We start from the raw sequence: 23,744 nt of genomic DNA, 5'->3' as shown, positions 1-23,744 counted from the left end.
CCTGTGGATCTACAGAAGCAGTTACAAATCCACCATTTCTTGTATGTATGGTTATGAAGGGGGCAATAAGGATCTCCTGAGCAAGGTGAATGAAAAAAGAAAAGGTTCAAAATTGCCTTTGAAACCATGACATTTCGGTATTGAACCTATTCCTTGTGGATGCCAGAATCAAGTCTCTGATTCTTTGACTGTGCAGAGCTTGCACCGCCTAATTTTTGGCTGCATGAAATTAGCTTCAAACAGTCCTGGAACATGGACGTTTGGATGTTCATTTGGAACATATTTGGATGTTCACTGCTTTGGCGTCACTGTGTTTGGGACAGCTTTTGTGAGCTGAGATAGCAGTTCCTTAGCAATTCTGCCTGTCATCAGTGAGCGGGGAGAAGAGGTCATATGGTCATGGTGCAGACGGGTATCCTGTCAGCAGGCCTCTCTGCCCCTCCAGGATGTGTGGGGTTGCAGTGTAATGGGACCTTCCAGTGTGAGGCTTCTCTGACTGTGTTTGGATAGAGCTGTCTGAGTTTCTCCTGACCTGCCTTGCACACTGACGTGACAAGACAATAGGGAATCTAATCCCTTATGATTAAGAAGTGCCTTTGCACGTTAGTGTGGTGTTTTGGTTTTTTTTCCCCTGAAGTTTCTAGTGTTTATGGCTTGGAAAAGAAAGAATTTTAAACTGTTTTTTTTTTTTTTAATCTGAGAGGATATTTCTACATGGCAGTTCATAAGCAGATGTCAGCTTGCTTAGTTGTTCTGCTGGGCTGAATAACATTCTATAGCTGCCCTAGTTTGGCACCGGTCCCAAATAAATAAAACTCTGTCTCAGCAAGGCATGTTTAAATTAACCTTCATCATCCCAGCCTCAGGTTGGCGGCTTCACATTTCCTGAGGTCACATACAAAGCAACTCGTCTTTCTGTAAAACAGCATTCAAATGAAGTCAGATTTCTATTATGATATAAGTAAACTGTGTGATTAAGCTAACTTTATGATCTGAGGAGCTTGAATCCTATTTCTGGGGTCTCCCCAGTGTGGACTACGTTGATGCCCTAACTTTAAAAGGACACTGACTTTAAAAAGCCTGACTTTGAAAGATGCCCGAAAGCATCTAATTGTCTTTACTTTTCTCATGCTTGAATAGCTGATTAAAGCTTGTAGTCTAAGCAACTAAATGCAGATGAAAGAAAAGGTATTTGTCTTTTAGAGGGGTTTATCCTACGCTAGTGTCTGCCTTTGCTCCTTTTTCTGACAAGGAGATGGTGAGATTGTTTCTTGAGTTGGATTCTGTCAGCTGGGTCCCATGGGCTTTGACTGAGGAGCCTCTTGTTGGGAGAGGGTAGTGGTGCTCTCAGTGAGAGCAGAAATGCATACATGGTACTCTGCAGCTTGAGTAGTCTCCAAACTTGCTTATGTTGAATGTCACTGAAGCCACGTAATTGATAGGAGCTGAACTGGATGCTGTTTTGGAATGTAAGACAAGGGTGGATATTTTAGGATATTTGTGATATACAAAAATATTAACAATTGGTTCTTCATTTGATGCCAGCATAGTTTTATACTTGATTTTTCTTAAACCTAGTCAGTTTTATTGCTGTCATAAAACATATTGGTAACATCATGTGCCTTAAAGTCTGGTTATGATTAAGAATGCTGAAAGCTTGGGACTGCTACTAGTAGCGCTCAGTGCAGTTGGTTGTTGGGTTTTTCTTTTCTGAGCTGTTAAATTTCCTAGAAGGAGATAATTTCCTGTGAGGCAAAAGTAGAAGACAGACCTGTGATTTGGCTGGAATGTTTTGGCCAGTTGACTGTTTTGTCAGTAGCTTGGTATTGTAGATGTTCATCTCAATCCCTTGGCAATCACCTCAAACTATAGAGTGGGGTAAACTTTGTTAAAATTATTTTTATGTACTGGTTTGTTTTCAGCTTTACCTTGTTAGCCATCAGTCTCTGCCTCAGGATTAGCATGCAGTTCTCTCCGTTAGCTTTACAAACCCCTCCAGTTGGTATTGGTTAGGGAGTCCAGCCCTGTGATTATATAGGAGGCCAATGAGAAAGCGAACTTTCTGCCTACAAATCTCCTTTTGAAAGCACTTTGAATCATATGTGGAATTCGGGCATGTCCCAGGACAACATCTGCTTCTTCACCCGTAGCTCTTGGTATCTGTTTTAACTCCTTAACTACCTAGATTGCTTTGGCTTTCCACACAAGTATCTCTGACAAGCTGTTGGCTACAAACAATCCATCTGCAAAGCATTTTGCTTTCTAGAGAAACAGTGCTCGTTTGTTGTCTTCCTCTGACATGGTCACAGCTGTTGGGATTTCCCCCCCGCCTCGAATTCAGCAGCTTATCAGATGAGCTGTGCAGGACTCTGCAGGGCTGTATTAATTAACAGGAGGAGAGTAATTGCTTATGTCGCTCCTGTGAAGCTGTAACTTGAATAATGTGTACCTGAAGTAGTTTTCTGTTTGTTAAAAATCTCGCCCTACTGACAGGTCATTTCAGAAATCCCAGAGGTTTAAGTGCAGCTTCTCTGTGCTGTAGGGTGAAAACAGAAGCAAGAATTTGTTATACTTGCCTTTTTTCTAGAGTTCTTTACTGCTTTATTAATAAAGTTCTGATAAATTTGATACCCTTTTCATTCCTCCAAGGAAATAAATTTATGGGCAGAATTTATTTCCCATCCTCTGATGAATGCCCCGATACCATTAGGTGAAAACGACCTTGGTCCACATGCATTTGCCCGAGTGTTTAATGCAACTCACTTGAATGACTGGTGAGATGTACATGGCAACCCATTCCTTGTGTTCCATGTGCACCAAAGATTGTTACCCTGTTCAGAGCATTGTTCTCAGGAAGGTCCTTGCCTACTCTGTTGGAAATACAGATAAGAATTGCCTGCTGAAAAACATGAGAACTGCTTGTGGAAACAGCTCCCAGATGCTCGCCTCCTTGGGAGCAGTTGGCAGCAGTAGAAGACACTGGGCTGTCTGAACTGTGGATTTAGCAGCTTGGCCTGACCATTGCCTTGCGAGAAGCTCTTCGTGTGTGCTCTGTGCAGTACATCCATACTGCATCCAGCCTGATGCAAGTGTGTTGCAAGGCTTGCTGGGGAACTTGGTGACAATGCTGCTGAAACAATTTGGAAATGGAAAGAAGGTTAATGGTCGTGTCGGATTAAGCACCCTAACTCAAACCAAAATCCCACTGCTTTAGAATGCTGAGAAACAAAATTAAAAGTAATTTTAACCCCCCCCCAAACCATACTGTATTGACTTCCACGGTTTGTTGGGTTTTTTTTTATTTTGTGGTTACCATCATATGTGGATATGATGGTGATAAGACTTTAAAAGGGGTACAGGCAGAATAAATTTGCTACTGAAACTTAAAGCTGTTTCTATCAGGCCAAGTAACTGCATTACTTGGCTTTCAGTGTAAATTCAAAATGATGCCAATCATTGTTTTCACTTTAAAAATAGGTCTGAAAAACATACATGAGTGCATCTTGAATATGTTATTTTTCATTTTAGGAGAACACACGAATTGTCAGGGTGAAGGTTATAGCTGGAATTGGCCTGGCCAAGAAGGATATCTTAGGAGCCAGGTAAGAATATATGTTGTTAATGTATTAAGGAACAGCTGTTTCTTTGTTTTCTTTCCACATCTGTTTAGATCTTAGTAAAGCCTGCTGTGTCTCTTTCCAGAAACATCAGAACTGTTTTAACTGGTAACTTTATAAAATCATCAGAGACTATATAAATGTGAAGATAGCTGTTTGCTTGCCAAAGGACAGATCTTATACACTGGTAAAACAATGTGTGGTAATGCTTAATTCTCTTCATGGTTAAATAGTTCTGCCATGGAGGATAGATATTGGTGTATATCTTACTTTAGGTAGACTGAGTTAAAATAACACTTCAGTTATAATAACTGTCTCGTCTGTGATTTAAAGACTTGGAAGGAACACAATACTAAACCCTGGTAGCAACAAGACTATTTCAGCTCAAATTACCTGCGGAGGAACAACATCCACCAATTCTATAGATGTAGCGAACCCATGCCAGTGGTGCAGGCTCTGGGTATGTACATATTTGACAGTTAACAGCCTGTATAAGGGAAGAAACAATCAAAGTGACTAACCTTTACCATAGGAAAGATTGGCCTTTTGAACTGGTAATTGAAATGCATTGTAGGGTCCTGTAGAACTGACAAGTGGCAGCATGCAGCTTGTGCTAAAGCTACTTCTTCTGGCCCATGTACAGAGGGTCTAGAAAAGTACTGATGGATTTTAGGACTAGTTCTGCTGTCAGCCACTTTGGCATATGTATGGAATGCTGTTAGCAAAACTGTTACGTGTGATGTGAGTTTAGCATCAGAAAAATTTCTCTTGTGGTACTCATATTTTCCCTAAAGCTGGACAGTCTCTCTTCAGTATTTTTTCCCAAGCAATTTTTGTGCTTTAAACAGAATAGGGCAGCTTTTCTCATCATAACTTAAATATGTAAAAACTGTCTGCTCTTTTGCCATGTGGCAGACAGGCTTGGTCACCTTTTGTTACTAGTCTGTTTGAGCAATTGAATTCCTTGGCTCTGTTCATAAAAAGTAGGTATTCGTATAATCTGTTGTTTATTGTACCACAGGAAGGAATACCCCAACTCTGAGGCAGTAGGGCGTTTTAAGCAACCATATTAGGACACCTTCATCAACAGAAAATTTCAAGTTAAACTGAATTTTGCTCTGCAAAACTGATAGAACATTTAGTAAAAAATACTGCATGTTGAAGGAAGTTCTTCAATTTCCACTGTTGTAAATTGTTAAAAATAAGATATTTAATGTTTCAGGTTTTTTCAATCACAACTGATTTTATTTTTTTAATGTCTTGTTGAAGTGCTTAAGGATTTATTAAATGTGTCCTCATGAAATTGGAACTCTGAAAGAGGAGAATCAAATTGTAGTGATATGCAGAGTATTAAATGGCTTAGTTTGTATGGTCATGATCAGTGACAATGGTCAGGTTAGTTTTATCTCTATTTAGAAAATAACTAAGTGCAAATGTATGTGGTGTTCATAAAGTAACTGTAACTCCTAGTTTCACAGCTTCTGTTGATTTAAGCCTCTTAAAAATCAACTGCTAATAATGCTGACAAAGAAGTAGTAGGCATGTAACATACTTACCTTTTTCTTTCCTGCTCCCAGTGACCCATATGTGAAAGTGACAGTGTATGATCCAGCGAATGGAGTCCTTACCAGTGTTCAGACAAAAACTGTTAAAAAGGTTAGCCATCTTATCTTTGTGGGTGTGGTGGTTTTCTATCAGGCTCTAGAGGAAAAGTTAATACTACAGGAAATATGAGAATTAATGTCACTTGAGTGAACGGAATGGGGGAAGGAATGTTCCATGACCGACTCTATTTCCCTGTTTATGGCATTGTTTTGGTATTTTCTCTTCAATAACTATAGTGAAAGGCAGAGAAACACTAAAAAAGATGAGGTGAGTGTGGATTCAAAACTATATAATTAATGGAAAAATTGGATTGTTCTGATTCTGTGAGATCTTTAATGACATAAGTATCTCTCTTGCTGTGCAACTTTTATATATGTTTGAAACATAAAACTGATCTGTTGTGTTTAAACATCAAATGGCACAGTTCGCCTGAGTCATGATACTATTCCTACTATTCCTTTCTCGAGAATATAGGCAGGAAAAAGTCAGTCTTAGTACTGTTAACTTATGTTAGATCAAATAAAAATGAAAAGTTGTATACATGAGAGGGAAGGTACTCGTCCAAATCGTTGTTCAGATAGTGGCTGTAATTTATGTTACAAGATCACTCATGCATTTTCCCTTCATGTTGATAATTGTTAATTTAACTGTGATGAGATTTAAAAATCTCTCTAGCACTTTTAAAAATAGCCACAGTTGAAGGATGTGTTTAGTTGAGCATGTTATATGGTGTATGGCCCACCTGTGCCTGCTCTGTCTAGATTACATTGTTGAGAGATTTGGTGTTTGCTAAGAGTTCATAATTTTAGGACTAACATATGTTTGCATGTGAGAAATGTGTGGTTATTACTGAAAATGTACCATAAATTAACTGATTTGGACTGCATAATGAGCCCTTCTCTGCATCCATGGGATTAGACAAAATTTGAGAACACTTGCATAAATTGTCTCCATTCTGCATTGTTTTAAACAATCTAGGACTCCCATGACCTTTATGTGCAATATCAAGTTTAAAGCTTTTGTACTTTAAGTGGATAGAACAGATGTAAAAGATCAAAGCATACACCAAAACCAGAATAACCAATGCTGTCTTCCTGTTTTCTTTTCCTTGTCTCTAACCACTCCCTGCCATACAGTCCTTAAACCCAAAATGGAATGAAGAACTCTTATTTAGAGTAAGTGTCTTTATAACCTTATTACCAACACTGGATATAATGTTAGCACATTAGGAAAAATGTTTTGTCACTACTTCAGCTTGAAATTGGAAATATGTCTGTAATTAGTGTTCAAAAAGGTTCAGAGACTGCTTTTCTGACAAACACATTTGCTAATGTTTTTGTTTGTGCCAGAGTTATATTTTCAGTCTTGGTACCTTCTTTATTCCATGAATGTTTAAAAACATGAACATGGTTTCATAAACAGTTCAGGATAGCACCAGTCTTGGTTTATTGTTTCCATTAGAAATGTATTGCATAGTGAATGGCAACAAGATGTACATTTGCTGTTTAATTCTTGAGTATTTCTTTTGTTCTTCATAGAGATTTTGCTGAAGATGAATGCTGGTATTCAGCATATCTTTTAACTGTTAACATATTTCTTTTTCCCAGGTTAACCCTCAGAAACACAGACTCCTTTTTGAAGTATTTGATGAAAACCGTTTGGTAGGTTCTTTTCTGTTGATACTGCAATATATTAAAGACATGAATGAAAATAAGCTCATCTGGATTCAACCTGGGCAAAAAACCCACACCAAACTGCCTTAACTTCTATAATGAAACTTAAAGGTGAAGGCAGACCAGATTCATTTACTTCCCTGGCATTACCACGTTTTCGTGATGATCTGAAGCAGTTATATTATTATTCCTATCTTCTAATGTGCCTTAAGTCATAAAAGCATTGTTCTTTTACAGTGCTTTTCAAATGATACGGCCACATTCTTCAGTGATTTTGAAAGCTCTGCATTAAACCTGTATTTTTCCCACAAAGTAGGCATATTGGTACGTGTTGTGAGCAGCTTCAGTGTGTGAGGAGTGGCAGGAAGGAAAGCAGGTGTGTGTTTCCTTTGAAAATCTTAATAAGTGGATAGTGGTTTGTGATCTTGTATAGATCACTGTCACTCTCTGAATGGCAGCTCGTGAGTAAGATAGGGATAGCTCGTGCATTTATTTTCTCAGTGAAATCAAAACTCCTTCTCTGACCATGCTCTCATTTTACTGTGAAGATATCTACTTCCTTATCATTCTGTCTATTTTACAGTAAATGAGTAAGATTGGTAGCAGTACAGTGATGACACTTGCATCCTAGGGCTACTGCACCTTATCACTTGAATGACCTCTTCCTTCTGCAGTAGTTTGAAACTAATAGGACGGATTGAATGCTCTTTAGTTTGTACTTCAAATATAGTTTCATTCTGATAGCCATTACAAAGGAACTCTTTGTGCTTGAATAGTGGTGTTGGCTATGAAGACTAATATTTTTTCCTCATACTTTCTGCATATATTCAGTAATCCATTGTGTCTTTTATGGATCTGCAGCTCTGCTAAAGTTTGGAAGAGTGAATGAAAATGGCTGTAAATATAAATACAAAATGTCTAGAATAATTACATAGAAGAAAGAAGAGGCTTCTTTCTTGGTTGTAGGCATTACACAGTGACCAAACCATTTACTTCTTGACTGATGGTTTTACCTGTCCCAGGTATTGCAGATATGGTCTCAAGGGAATCGCCAGCATTTGTGGCTTACCTGGCAGGTTAAATAGGATTTTTCAGGATGCTCAGATGTTCACCTCAACATGACATTATGGGCTACAGTGTATTCTTCTTGAGGTTGAAGTACTTTGTCCGTTAGTCATTGGAACATTACCGCCACCCCGTGGAAGCCAGGAGGCATGATTAGAAAGTCAGAATCCCGATTTTTTTGGGAGAAGGCCAATGCTTTCTTTGTGGTTTACACCACGAGAATTCCATAGCATTCTTTATCTAATCTAGAGTAGGTAAGTTGTTTGGCTTGTTTGCTCAGGGGTGAGGAACCAATAAAACATTTTACTGGCATCAACTTGGAAATGGTGTTTTGTTTCCTGTGTATGATTATATTTAGAAATCGAGGCATCGTGACCCCATCAGTCACTCTATAGTTCTAAATAACCCCAGTATTTTTCATCTTGTCCACCTCCTCACTTGGTGAATGGAAAAGGCTGTCTAGCTGTTTCTCTTTAGCTTGCTCTTGGAAGCACTAAGTTTCTATCTCTGATGTCTTGAGCTGTTTTAAATAAGTCAGATTGTTGCCTTAGCTGTCATTGTTGTTTAGCATTGACAAGCTCCCCCACTTTAACTTTTGGGGATAAATTGAAGGCTGAAATCCCTGCTTTTTGCATTTAGTAAATGTTGCTTTCTTGAAAACCAGTCTCAAGACTTGTCTTCTCCAATGTTAGGTTTAAATTCAAAGTCTTGCTGCACTGTTTATGTTACCAGCCATTAGAGTTTTAAAATCTTTCTGTAATAGCTTTAAAATATTTCAAATATTGCCTGTCTCAGATTTGGTGAAGAGAACACTAAATACAGTTTGTTCTATGGGCTTGTTGCAAACCATTAGTAGAATAAAGGGCTTGAGCAGTTTGTGGAATCCTTAGTGATGGCTGCCTTTACAAACACACAAGAAAAATCTGTCAGGAAGGACAGTGAGACCATTTATGCAACGGACCAGCGAAGGAAGGGATTAGATGACTTCTTGCTATCTCTTCCTGTCTTAAAATAACTTGTCACATATTTGTCTATTTCAAAAGAAGTGCCAAAATCTGTTATTGATGCTGAAGAAGTCAATGATGTTAAGATTTGAATGGAGCTATTAGTACTTAGGGGAAAAGTGCTGGGTTTATTTTATTTATATTCTCATTCAGCAAGACAGAGTTTTGCATTTTAAAGGCCATTTTATGTTGACTAAGGAAGCTGTAGCTGGCTGGCTATACCTATCCAGTTCCAGCTAAGGAAGAGTGCCATGGTATTTGACTTAAATCTTAAGCCTGCATTACCAAACTATGTCAGCTTATTGTTTCATTAGAGGCTTCTTTATTAAAACTGGAAAACCACTTTGGATCATCTATTGGGGGAGAAAGTGTTGCTTTGTTGGGGAGGAAAGAAGCTTTAAGAACTGCATCTTTTTACTCTTCACTTGCATATCTTAGGGTGGGAGTTTGTGGTTGGTTGTGTTTGTTTTTGTTTCTTTGTTTTTTAAATATATATTGCTTGAATTTCAAATGTATCTTCTGGAAACTGAGACCAAAAGAGTCTTTTATGGTATTTTCCTTCCCTCTTCTCCCCCCCGTCTCAGTCCCCCTACAACATAAAACATTAGAAGAACTCCAGTTGGCAAAGCATAATGAAATAAATGAACTATTGTATTTGTTGGCCTTTTATGAATAAGCTAGTATTCATTTATTGCTGCATTCTAATAATGGAATTCAGGTAACGGAGGTTAAGTAAGCCCTGGAGTATAATTAGAAAACAAATTTGTTACTTGCAAACAGGGTACTGTGAATTTGGTTCTTGGCTCTTTTTGGGGAAGGAGGTAATGTTAATTTTACTGCCTTCTAGCTTAAAATACAGTAAAGGTTAAATAAATATGGAGCAGAAAAAAACCTACTAGTATGACCTATAAAAGTATAAATGGCCTAGTGTTCTCTTCTGTTTGCGCTTTTTCAGCAGCACTAAGTAATTTCATGTCAGTGCAGTAGCCTTTAGTACTGCATCATATATGGCTTCTGTATTCAAAAGTACATTCACACCCGAATGTTTGGAGTCAAAAAACCCCACAACCCAACAACACATCACCCCCTCCCCCAAATAAAAAAACCCAACAAAACCAAGCAAGCAACAGAACAACAAACACCCAACAAAAAAATCCCACTTAACAGCAAGAGTCAAGATTGTCTTTTTTCCAGAGTCCCACTAGGTGCCAGCAAAGGACTTTATCAGGTAGCAGGAGCCAGTGGAACGTTTGGTAGGAATTCTCAATGCCATTACTCCTGTAAGAGTTGTCAGTATATTGACTTCTTGACATGCTGATCTTTTTTCTTTAATAAAAATTAAAACAAAACTTATCCATGAATGTATGAGTTTGTATATAATGATGCAGAATTGCTTCTGTAATTGTGCTTGGTAATCATGTTTTTCTCTGCGCCCACTTAGCTTAGTGTGCTAAAATATGCGTAGATGCTCATATATTTACATACCATATTGAACTCTAATGAATATCCACTTATTGTGGGCTTCCAGCAAACAAGAGGTAGTTCAGTTTGTAAGAATACTTTGTTTCTACCTTTAATAGCTGTGCTGTAGAAAGGTTAATGTATAAAATAAAAGGTTAAAATGGGAGGCTGAAAATAAATGCTGAATGAGTGATCAGAATAACTTTTTGTGGTTCTGATTCAGTTGTTCTTCACTGAAAATGATGAATTAATTGGCAGGAGAGGGTTTACTACGTGCAAATCTTTAGAAAGTGTGATTGCCTCACAGCATGTAGATTGTGAGAGTGCCAGATTTCTTTAAAGTGTTATTTAAACAGTGCAGAAAGCCTTCTTTTTCTTGTCTTTTTCCTTTTTTTAAAGGGGAGGAGGCTTATTTCCCTGGTTTATGCATAATTCAGACCTCAGCAGTTTGCTAGCATGGTTACTATTTGGAAATTCAATCCTAGACTTGATACTCAATTATATGGGACTTCATTCCTACCAACTTCCTGTAATTCTAAACCTATGGGTAAAAATATTAGTAGTCATACGCTGCTGAGGAAAGTACGGACACATTGACTCAGCTCATGCAGCTGCAGCAGGAGTAGCTGTTTGAAACTTGGAAGTACTGGAAGTTTATTATTGTATTCATTTATGCAAATTGCAGAAGGTATAATTGAAACAAGGTCAGTAGTGTTTGTCAGTTGTTGCAGCTGAGGTCGTTGGAACATGAGTGCTTTGTAAATGAATGCTTTCTGACTGCAAGCCATCAAAGACGGTCCAGAAACTGCAGTTCAACGAGTCGCTGACTTATTTCAAGAGGTACAGTTGTTTTTTTTGTTGGTTTTTTTTTAACACTAGTATTTTGTAGAAATTAGGACACAGACTGCAACTTCTATGGACTCTTACTGCTGGGATGTACTAGCTCTAGGTTCCGTGCAGCTGCCTGTAGCATTTCTGCTGAAGGATCTTTGTGGTTTTCATTTGCTAACATGCATGGAAATGAGAACAAATGGCACGACGGTTAAGATTGCATTTTGCTACCCAAAGAAGCAACACAGATCCATTATCAGAAACCTCTGAAGATGTGCTGGATAGTAACAGTTGTATGTACTTCAGAAAGCTGCAGAATTCTGCACCTGATGTTACACAAATGAAACTGACTCCTAGACAGGTTGCTTATGCACCTGTAATGCAACAAGTAGTTAATCAAGAGGGAAGTGGAACTGTTTCTTCATTGCAAATAAAAAAGAGCACTTCACTACACATTTCCCTGCAGTCTAGAAAGTATAGTGGATGTCTTCGGTCTGGTGATGCTGAACCTACTGGTGAAGACACTTCATTCATTGGTATTGGTAATGAAGGAAACTGTGGCGCTAGAATTGTGGTTGATCATCGATCTAATGATAGCCTTCTGAGCAATACTGTTCTGTGCAATGGCAGCCTTAGCAGTATTGCAGCCAGTGACAGTGGATCGTTCAGCAGTGCTGGCAGTGACTACGGATCATGTGCAAGTACCACAAGTGATGGAGGTTCATATAGTAACAGTGTCGTCAGTGACAGTGGTAGTGGCACTCTTTCGACAGGTGATGGTACTTTCTCTGGTAGTATTCATGGTGATTCTTCATATAGAAGCACTGCAAACAAATGTAATCCCTATAGGGGCAGCTCATCTCGGGAAAGTCCATCTAGAACTAATACTACTTTTGACCAAGATGCTTTGTCAGTAAGGAAGAAAACTAAAATTCCATTGAGACGTTGTTCATCACTGGTTATTTTTCCTAGGAGTCCTTCCAGTACTCCTCCAGCTTCGCCAGTAAGCTCAGGTCAACTACCACATAGAGGCTCCTATCAAACATCCCATAAACTAATTATTTCTCCTAGTGAGCTGGCACAAAAAGAAGATCAAACCATTTCCAAAGGATTCCTTTCGACAGCGGTCAATGGACTTCGACTGTCTAAAACGGTTTGCTCTTCTGATGAAGCCAGAGACATTCGACCGCTTTACTTGAATCCATCGCTACAGGACAGAAGTCAAATCTTGAATAGTTCCAAGCAGGCAACTTGTGAAGAAGTATCTGATGGCTTCTCATGTGTTTCAGTTCATCTCTCTCGAAGAGCATTTGCATTGAGCAGTGAAATGGTTAATGACTGTTGCAGTCCAGAGTTAAATCTGAACTCCAGTGCAAAATACCCTCACTTAAAACTGGCACGTAGCACATCTGCATGTTTACCCTCAAAAATTGATCCGGAGTATCAGATTAATGTAAATGAACCAGAAAGACCAAATGCACAGATGAGCAAAACCCACCATGTTTTGCAAAGAAGTGTTTCGCTGGAAGGATCACGTCAAAAAGTTTCTTGCTGTTTATCCAGCAAGTGTCATAGTGGAAGGTCGTCTCAGTTGCACATACAGTTCAAACCTGGGAATGAAGGGAAACCAACTGTTGTTAAGAAAAGATATGGAACCTCTAAAAGGGAAATGTCTAGTACTTCTTTATGGAGGCCCCATAAGGTAAGTGTTCTGGTTTATAAAAAAACTTGACGGTATTTTACAGCTGAAATTTAAGTAGAAAATAATCAAATTTATAGTCAAGACTTAAACAATGATTTCAGAATTTCCTAATGGTGTCAAGCTGTCACCATTAGGAAGTTAGTTTTTATATTATCAGTAAAATTTGGGGTTTAGATTTGTTTCTTAGAATATGGTACATACAGTAGCATAGGTGAATAGGTCTTACAGTGAAATAATATATTAGAAACAATAATTTCCTGTTTACATGAACTCAAGGGGATATTATTGTCTAGTTATATGGACATGGGAATTCTCTAAACTTCAGGTGAAGTGTTACAGTTTTTAATAATAACTTTAGTAAATTAATAGGAATTACTGAAATTGCATAAAATGGTCAAAAATGAGTGTATTACTGTAGAATCTTGTAGGTTTATTTCATATAGGCTTTATTTTACACGACAGTTTGTATGAAGAATTAAAATAAGTGATCTTTGAGCAGAGAAACTGTAAATACCATTTGTTTCTGCATACACCCTGAACCACAGGAATTTTCAGAGTTTCCTCTCCTCTTTTTTTTTTTTTTCTTTTTAATTCCCCCTCCTTCCAACCACTACTTCAGCCTGAGCAGTACACTGTAACCTAATACCTTTCCCGACAACATTGCTGTTCAAATTATAGTACTTGGGTCTAGAAGGCTTATATTAAATGTATTTTTTTGGTAATGAAACTCATGTCCCAACTAAACTGCAGAAGTGCGTTTGCCCTTATTAACTCTTAAGGCAGTTTTGTGTTGTTAGTGAGACACAAGCCACGAGAAATGTGGATTTTGAGACTTGTTTAAATAACGTTGTGAAGACTTGAATGATCCAATTAGTATATATTAGTTTAAATCGTGAATTCGGATAAAAGTGTGACAAATAATGTTTATCAAAATTGTTTTAAGATCTAATTCTCTGTGAGTTGACACTACTACAATTTAACACACTTGTTTAAGCAAAAGGCTTTATGCCAAAGATACATAGTTATGACAGTCCCTTTCTAAACTAGAAGTACAATTACCTTGAAGGTATTAGCCTGTAATTTTCAGTCAGTTGTTGCCCTTAGTGTGTGGTGATTCTGCAGTTTTTGATTTCTTAGGAGTTTTGTATTGCTTTTTGGTTGAAAAGAGTTTGAAGAAAAATGCACTTTTCCTCTTGTAAAACTGTGATCTGTGTTTAAGCTGCGTTGTAAAATTCACAGTGGATCTCAGGTAATCATTATAGGTACTGTTTGGTGATTCCTCATCCTAAAATCAAACTGTAAAGTTGATGGTGACTTCCACAGTAAGGACAAACAGGTTATGACATACTTTAAGTAGTCTGGGTCTAGTTATTTTTAAGAAGTATATTGTAAAAAGGAAAACATGTTGTGTCATGCACTTCCAGTACATTTCTCATCAACTTGCGCTTCTCGCCTCTGTGTTTAATGTCAGTTGATATGCGAGATATTTTATATTTTAATACTGAGTGAAATTTTAATAAATTCAATTTAAATAGAATCTCAGTTCAGAGACTAGGCTGTTAGCAAACATTGCCAGAAAACCTTGTAGGTCACTGGACTGACAATAGTTTGTTTCGTTTCTTGGGAGCAGTGTTTACAGTGGATTGACATAAAATCTAAGGAGACTTAACTGTGTAAAGCACTTCATAGAATGTTTCTGTGGTAGTTGACCATTTTTACTGTGTTACTGTGGCAGCATGCTTCAAGCTTCCTGAATTCTTAAGATTTCATCTTCTGACTAGAAGATTAGAGACAAGTTTAAAAATAGAGGAAGAAAAAAAGTCTGAATCCCAAATTGTTGTGGTTATCTTGTGCTTTTCATATATTTACAAATACTTTGATTTGTGCCATGTCTATGTTCCAATTGAAGGTCTCTGACATCAGAAAAACTGGACACTAAAGGTTTTATAGCAGTGTACTTGTTTCAGTTTTCTTTATGCAACAACAGGCACAGGAACCTTTGAGTGTTTATAGGATACTCTGTAAGAAATGATTTTACTTAAAACATGTTATCAAAAACTTTAAAAGCTTCTCACACCAAACCAAGCAAAAAAGCATAGTTGACTTTATAGCAGTGCAGCAATTCACTGCAATAAAATAGATAAATACTATTGTATTTGCTATTACAGTCTTTGTGACAAATATAATAGGTTCTATGGCAATCATTTAATTATATAGTCCAGTTAATTATTGTGGTATATTGTGACTCGTTTAAAAATAAACAACTCCCAAAATATTTCTCTTGACTCCAGTTAGTCTGGCCTAGTATATTGATATGCTGAGTCTGGGTTCAAATTTAACAAGTTGATACTGGAGTAGCATTTAGTAATGTCAGCTATCTGTGCAGTGCAGTCATGAAATCAAATCAGTGCTTTGGCCAGGGACTCCGGAGTCTGAAGCAGCGAAAGGTCTATGCATTCTTTTCTTACGTGCCTAGCTACTAGCCTTCAGCCACCTCGTATCAGATTTCCTGCTTTCTATAATCAACAGCTTGTTAAAGGCTGACTTCAAAAAAAAAAAACAAACCAAAAAACAACCCCAAACCCTAAAAAAAAAAAACCACCAAACAAAAAAACCCCATAATAAACCCTCCAAAAACTAAAGCCTAAACCCCATTTCCATCTACATGACAACTATCCTTTGATTATTTTTAATTAAATTGAAAAATGTGGAATGGTGGTGGCCCTCATACGTCTGCTGGACTTTAGTGGAAGCATATTGAATAGATTCTGCAGTAGATAGTGGAATTTTACTTATGCAAAGCAGGAGGAAGAGGTAGTTCATGGCTGCAGCACTAAAGGTTGTCCTTGACTTTGTATTTCTATTCTGAATGTTTTTTCAGGGCATCTGTCTCTTACTTAGGGTAGAAATAAATCTGCAGCTAAAGCACTTTGACATCATAGGTGTGAACTGGGAAGGTACAAGGAAGGGAACAGTGTGCATGTCATCTTAGACTTCTAAACTTCAAGAGGTACAGAGAAAGGCAGAAGCAGTGATTACGGTTCCACTTCTTGTAGACCATAAACAAGCTTAAAAAAACAAACAAAACCTGTGTTAATCTCTTCCACAAGTGTAACAGTATTATGCTGACATCCCTGTTGACATCAGCCATTCCTTCCCCATCAGTATCACTTCTGATTACATAATGTGAATATCATAAATGTATTTGCAAATCAGTTTCAACAACTGTACACCTTTAAATAATCCCTTGTACAATTAAGGGAATCATTATGTCATTGTCCTTTTGTTTACAACTAATTTACTCGAGGTTTGTCTCCAGTGAATGAAATACACATTTTTGAAGCAAAAAAACTTCTGAGGTGGTGTAGACTAACCAAAATGTTTTTTCTGCTGTCAGATTTGTGTGAAGAAAACCTTTTAGTTAGAACTCTCAAGCTTTTTCCCCTGCCATGTTCTGAAACTCTGCCTTCGGTATTTGTAAAAGGAGATGCTATTTGAATCTTTCAGTACTAAATGTGTGTGAGAATGGCTCTCTTCTGTAGCTTAATTGCCCAGCTGATCTGAATATGCTGAGGGGACTAGAACTTGGCCTGGAAGGTATTGATTCCCTTAATAAACGTTGCACCACAAGTTAGCACTAAGTAGTCTGAGGTTGTCTTTGCTCTTGGATCCTCTTTGAGTATGGAGCTTCTCTCTTAGCAAAAATCCTTCACAGAAGATGGTCCAATCAGGGAGAAGTGCCAGGAGATGGGGAAGACAACTGTGGCTTACCTCCTTCTTTGCATACTAAGTAAAGGGGCTGCATGGGGATCCGGGATCATCCCGGATCTAGGAACAGGAAGAGAGATGGAAAAGGGGCAGGTGAAGCCAAAGATGATAGAGGTAATACAAGGCAAAGCACAAAATGACATCTCTCTATTGTGCTATGATATCCTCATCACCTAAAATTTTTCATATTGTTTAGTATTGCATATCTTGAAGGATTTTACAAGACATTACGTACATGCCCTTGTAACAAGTCCCTCTCCAGCTTTATAGAATCATAGAACAGTTAGGGTTGGAAAGGACCTTAAGATCATCTGGTTCCAACCCCCCTGCCATGAGCAGGGACACCACACACTAAACTATGTCGCCCAAGGCTCTGAAAGCTTTCTTGAAGGCCTCCTTTAGGTAATTGTTTAAATGCAAGTCCATCTTGCTTAAATGCAGAGTTTTGTTACAGCTTCTTCTCCACCTTTATTCATGCCTTTAATTTTTTATTAGCAATCCTGTTCAAGGAGAGAAAAAGATTACACACAAAGGATGTGATAAACCTTACAGCCAGGACTAGCTGCGAGCAGTTGCCACATGGAAGCATTAGCAAAGGAAGCAGTTAATATTATTTGGTATCAGCTCCATCCCGAAGTTTCTTTTCTGTCAGTTTTACCAAGTTGTATTTGGCAACAGTGAACCATATGTAACTTGCAGAATATGATCATGCTGTAAGGAACAGTGTCAGGGCAGAACACTTGAATAACCCTGTAAATCAAAGCCTGAGCTCTTTGTAGTTGCCAGCAAACACTACATGTACATATTAAGGATAGTTTGATTTGATTGTGCTCTGCACAAATTGTGATTAACCTCGTTGTGTTTGTAGCCTGCAGCTGAACTCATTTGGGTGGGTTTCTCATGCTAGCAAAAGGGGAAACTAAAACTGCAAAACCATGCAGAGGAGACCTCCTGAAACAGCTTATATAATAAATATTTAAATTATCCAGCCTTCAGGTTGATTCCTGTCCTTTTCATCTACCAGGAGAGAATGAGACGCACTAGTGGTGTGGCTTCTTTAATATAGCCACAAGCTATAGTTGTTTTGTCTCTTTAAGACTCAGTATATTTTTAAGAATGTGTTAAACTTGTTCCCAAGGCAAGACAGAGGTATTCTTCCTTTTACCCCTGACTAGGCTATAACTCGGAGGCTTTCAGATGTGAGACCGTGGACATGACTATCACTTTTTTTTAATAGTATGTTCTTCTTGTTTTCTGTGAGAGGTTAGATCAACCCTTTGGGTTAAACAAAGACATTTCTTGGAAAATGTTATGGTGATGTAGAAATCTGTCTTTGTAAGCATTATAGTTTAAGACAGAAGCCCTCACAAACCTGCAGGTATCCTCCCAAGAGTTGTCAAGAAGCTCAGCTATAAAACTGTTGAAATACTAACTATAATGAATAATCTCTTGATCTATCAGATTGCCTTACTGAAGGAAGGTAGGTATTATGCTGATACTTTAAAATGGCCAAAAAGGCATCTACAGGCTACTGCAACAGGCCAGTCTGGAAGAAAGAGTGCATGGAATAGATTGTTAGACATACAACATGTTTTTATAAAGAGGGAGACTGAGCACTGCTCTTGGAAAAGGATGTTTTGCCTTAAACTCAACCTAAGCAAAGATGGGTGAGCTGGTTATTGTAGGACACTGAGCTTTTAAAAATATTTGGCAAGAACCCTTCGCAGAAGTTCTGAAAAATACTCTTAAGACATAAAGTGCAGATAAAAAGCTTCCTCATTCATGACTACTAATTAAAACTAAAGAAGTTGCAGAAAATCTCATGGTTGTAAGTGACTAGACAGTAGAATGGACAACTTGAAAATCAGTGTTGATAATTGCCAAATACTGCACACAGTGGAAAACCAGCTGATGATGCAGTCTTGGTAATCATCTCCCATATTTTATGCCATGGTGAGTGACTGGTGGAAAACGTCAGCTCAAATCTTGTTGACAGTTGAAAGGCAGACAGAAGGTTAGGATTTATTAGGAAAGGAATAAACTAACAAAATTAAAACCACCATTCTGGAGTTGTACAAATGCACACATGTGCATGGCATGCATATTTTTTCAGGAAGCATGTGTAACAAAGCTAGATAAATGCCAAGAGTGGTCATAAGACTGGGATAATTTTTATGTGAGGAGACACTAAGTAGGCCGAGGGTTTTTCAGCATGGGGCAGAGGGGGAATAGAGGGAAGTGGTATAAAAGGAGATTAATGAAACTATAGTTCAGGGGAGGTGAATTTAGACAGAGAATCCACTCTTATAAAACAAGTATGTTCTCTTATGTGTTGCTGAGCTCACTGCTGCAAGATATTTTACATACCAAAAGTAGAAATGGATTTCAGGAAGAGGTTAGATAAGTTGAAGAAAGGTCCATCAAAGAGTATTACATTCTCATTAATGTCAGGATCAGTAAGTCCATGACCACTTACTCGCAGAAATGGGGATATATCAGAGTAAGTACTATTCATAACTGCTGCTTTCATTATTTCCTTCAGCATCTGCTCTTGGCCATTACTAGGGAAAGGATACAAAGCTACACAGAATAGTAATCTGACTATTAGGCTCTTTGGTGCCTGCTCAGCCCTTGCAGCCAGCTAGGATCAAACGGTGGAAATGCTCTTTCAAGTTCTTCCCTCACCCTGGGCTGAAGGTGTTGTTCTGTGCTGTAACACGTGTTTTCTCATCTTCCCAAAGTGCATGAATTGCAGAGATTGAGCAAGCAGCCTAAACTGACTGGCCTTTCCAGGAGAGTCATTGCTCACAGCTGACTTTCACCTTTGTCTCAAGGGGCCTGCCCTGCATTTCTGTTAAGTGTCTCTCTTTCAAGTGAACTTTCTTCCTCACTCCCTGTGACGAACAGGACATGCTGATTTGGGAATGCAGCCACTGAAATGTTTGTAGCTCATTTCAGTATTAGTTTATGAATCTGTAGTAATCTCTGTTTCAAGAGAGTATGTCACTCTTCATAATTTTTTTTCTTCTGTTGTGGCAGTTTGTGGTAAACTGGAAAGTCTACAGATAGATGTGGCTTTGGACCTACAGGTAGAAGTGTTATTTAGACCTTGGGCTGCTCTATCAACTGTGACAGAAGCAAACAGAATTTAAGGAGGACATCAGGAAGTTCCTGGCTGAAATTACATACAAACTTGACCTGGAGTAATTGAAGTTGGGTCGTATTAAAATGCAAATGGGACACTGCAGCTACGCAGTAAGAGGAATGCGGGAAGAGACACAGAACTGGATTCTTTTAGATCCAGATGATTTCTCTGGCAATCTGTGATTTTCCTAGCATAAGAGAGAAGACCTTGTTCAGAAACGTGAAAGCACAAGGGCTTTTTGAAGAAAAAGGTTTCCAGAATTTATTATGAGTACTACTTACTTTTCAGTAGTTTCTACCTTAGTTGTTGTAGTAATTGTTGTTTCTAGAAAGTTCAATTTGGGAAAAATATTTGCCTTAAAATGAACAAAGTGGTTAAAATCTAGTAAATTACAGGCCAATAAAACTCATGTCTAGTGTGGGAAGTGTAATGTATCTTTAGTAAGAGATGTTGTTGAGCTTATCTGAAATAAATTGTAATACTGCTTTTGTTGTAAAGTAATTATAGGTGGATTATTTGCCTTGTAATTGTGTGTCGTAGAGGTTGAGGCATCCAAGGTCACTTCACACAGAGTGGTTTTGGACAGATACGATTTATAACTTGAGCATAGCACAGCTTAAAACAAACCAGGAAGTTCTGCTGTAGCCAGGTCATCTGTCTACATTTAGGACTGGCAGCAGTAGGTGTAGGCTTAGAGCTGAGAGAGGCCAGTAGGTAGGGCTTGGGGCTCCTGTTCGGATTGGTCATGGCTGAGGACTAATGCGGAGTGCAGAAGAGCATGGAAAACTGCACCATGGCTGGCAGTGGCCACCAGCTGAGTGCTGGTGCAGAGGCGCAGGGAATTCCTGAGTTAGTGTTGATGTTGAATTTGGATCAGCAGTAGCTCAGAACAGTGGACTTTAAGAATGCTTTTGGAAACTGTTGGACTAACTTTGGAGCAGGCTGAGGCTGTTCAGGCTGCATCCAGCCCTGCTGCGGGTCCCTGTTCACAGAAGTTTCTTAGAAGGGGTCAGTTACTTGTACAGCCAGGGCCAACTGTTCAACATTATATTCAGGGCTGGAAAAAGCAGCAGCTTCCAGGCACAACCTGATTTATCATCTGTGTGGCACTGTATTGGACCTAATGAACTTCCCAGAAGTGAGACCATGGTACAGAGATGCTCTGATTGTCTGTCTGCCTTTTGCAGGCAAATGGTTTGCCTTTTTTTTTTTTTTTTTTTTTTTTTTTTTTTTTTTTTTTTTTTTTTTTTTTTTTTTTTTTTTAATTATTATTTTTTGGTTTTATATTCTGTTTATTCTCTGTTGCTCTGAATAACATAAAGCTGACTGTGTAGTGAGTCCTTTGGCTGAGTGTGTTAATTAGCCAGTGAGGTTAACATCTGTCATATTTGGTTTATCTGTTGTTTATTTCAGGGAGCAAGTTACACATGTGGTTTAATGTTTGATAGAGGTTTACATTTTTTTGACTATTTTAAGCTTTATAGTGTTAACTGGTGAAGGTAAAAGTGCACCTGGAATTGTTACTACTTGAGTTTGTTTTCAAACTTTATTTGAAGTCTTAAGATTTGGCACAAAAGCTTCCACAAATAGACGCAAAAGTTTTCTGGTTTATGCTGCTATGAAGTTAACTGACGATGTCAGGAAATGGCTTGTTGAAATAGTACCTAATTAAAAATGTTTTCTGGTACTTTTTCCAGTTTTGGTTGGTTTAACAGAGGAGGCCAAATCTGGACTGGCTCTTGACTTTGCATAAAATCTAATGTTCCTGATTTGTCTATGGTAGCTTATTTGGCACATATGTCCATAAAACCAAAGGAACTCAAATTCCTGATGAATAAAATATACTCATTACTAACTTTCGACTTCTTCTCTGTTTATGTTGTGCTTAAATTTGCTTTGGTTATATTAGACAACTTCCCGTCTTCCTGTTAGCGATGTGAGAATCCTTGTATGCAAAACAAATGGAAAGCAAGCCATCTGAACTTGCTTTGTTAATGAATTTTTAAGCACAGCGCAAGCTCTCAGAGGAGCAAACGCTCAGTGGTGTAATAATTACTGCAGACTAAATATGAACTTCTAAGATTCTGGTTCTATATAAAAAGTGTAAGCTATAAACAGAGAAACAGATGACACTTTTGCTCTGGTCTTTTTAGAGAAGCAGTTATCTGAAAATATCTCTGGAAGCAGGGGAGAATTAGTGAAAATAACTTGCGTGTCATTTCTAAATGCTGTCTGCTAAACAGATGGTGAAAATGCTGAGGCATGTTATGCTGACACCTTGCTGTTGAAGCAGCCAGCAGGGCTGAAGGTCCTGCAGAAACACATGTTGCATAATAACCATTGATCTGACAGTACGTATTTTGTCTATTTTGAAAATGGTGATAGGTTCTGTTGTGTCAGTGTCGTACCCAGTTGACCACAGGTGACAACTAAAAAGAAATGCCTACATGCCATTAAAAATATTCTCCTCACCGTCTACCTCTTCCCCCTTAAAAACACATGAGTGTGTGATGAATTCCATGCATCAAACTATGTCACTTTGCAAGATAGAAACACTAATTTTAGAATCCAAGAATTTGGTGAGATCTTAGCATGATAATTGAATTTTGCTTTTTTTTGAAACTGTTCTTTTCCCATGACAAATAGCATCTGCTGGCAGTATTTGATGGAAGAAAACTCACTTTTCTTGATGTAGGGTTCAAGAGAACCAAATAATATGCTCAGCACAGCATGAGAAGAAAAATTCTTCAGGTTACTAGTGTAGCTTAGGAAAGTTATTTGGGGTTTTTTTTTTCATTCTCATCAAGCTTGTAACTAATGTTGATGTTTGGGTGTTTAAGCAAGAAGAACGTTGGTTTTATAAGGCATCTATTGAGCTCTTGTTTTCTTAAGCAGCGATAGTCCAGATCACTGTTTGTTTTTTCAATTTGAATTGATACTTACATTCCTTCCAATAAAAGCTGTATGCTTTCTCATTTGGCTGTACAGCTGTAGATTTCTGTGGAAGACCAGCTTAGGCACAACACGCTGTCTGTTCAGTCAGAAAAAGACTGGGAATATACTTAGGTTCTAATTCATGCACTAACACCAACAAAATCAGTCAGACAAGTTGGTAGAGAAAATACCTCTTATTTCAGCACCCTTGTCCTATACAAGAGCTGTTTCAGAAGGCACTGTGGTGAATCCAGCAATTAGGAAAGGCATTAAATTCAGTTAACTGTCTTAAAACATAAATTGTTAAATGTACAAATTCAAACATAAATCATGAATGTGTTCAGTACTGCTCTTAAGTGTGTGACTCAATTAAGCGTGTCTGTTTAAAATCTATTTCTGTCCAGTTTCTGATGGGAATTGCAGAAAAAAATCCAAAATCTTAACTGTTAAAGTGTATTAATTATATATTCATAAATTAGATGAAAATGAGTTTTGGACTGGATTACTTTTGGTGCTTTTTCTTTTTGAGCATTCACTTTGGCATTGCAGTAGAGTTCTTTAAATGAATTGTATACAGCAGATGTCTGTTCTCACATGTTTTTAATAACTTTCTATAGACTAAACCAATGAATCAGTAAAATAAAAGGCCTCTTTGTTAGTGTACTATATCATTAATCGAGGTTTATGCACTTATGGTTTGGCAAGCAGAAAGTTTGAGTTTTCTGGCTGTTAAGAAATTAGAAGTTGACACGAACAACTGACCCACTTGTCTATTGTGAAAAAACTGCGATGCCTGCTCTCATGAAATGGAGATCCAGACAATTTCAGCTCCATTGGCATTTAATTGTTAGTGTGTGATGTCTGTTTCTGAGCTTCTTTGGCACTTCTTTGAAGGCAGTTAATCAGCTTGTCATAGTGAGGCACATCGCTAAAGAGCAT

General features: G+C 38.0%; 1 protein-coding gene across 1 annotated transcript in view; it reads left to right on the top strand.

Moving 5' to 3' along the window:
* Window positions 1–11,455: 11,455 nt before the first annotated feature.
* Window positions 11,456–23,744, top strand: part of LOC104412453 (E3 ubiquitin-protein ligase NEDD4-like) — a gene marked incomplete at its 3' end in the record, with an annotated part of 25,210 nt that continues 12,921 nt past the window's right edge. The window contains exon 1 of the mRNA XM_010023181.1: window positions 11,456–12,958. Within this exon, the coding sequence (XP_010021483.1) occupies window positions 11,456–12,958 (1,503 nt within the window). The remainder of the gene's footprint in view (window positions 12,959–23,744) is intronic.

This window comes from Nestor notabilis, unplaced genomic scaffold (assembly GCF_000696875.1).
Source record: "Nestor notabilis isolate BGI_N333 unplaced genomic scaffold, ASM69687v1 scaffold12741, whole genome shotgun sequence".
NCBI lineage: Eukaryota > Metazoa > Chordata > Aves > Psittaciformes > Psittacidae > Nestor > Nestor notabilis.
The sequence above is the reverse complement of the archived record's forward strand: the minus strand, read 5'-3'. Positions and strand labels throughout refer to the sequence as shown.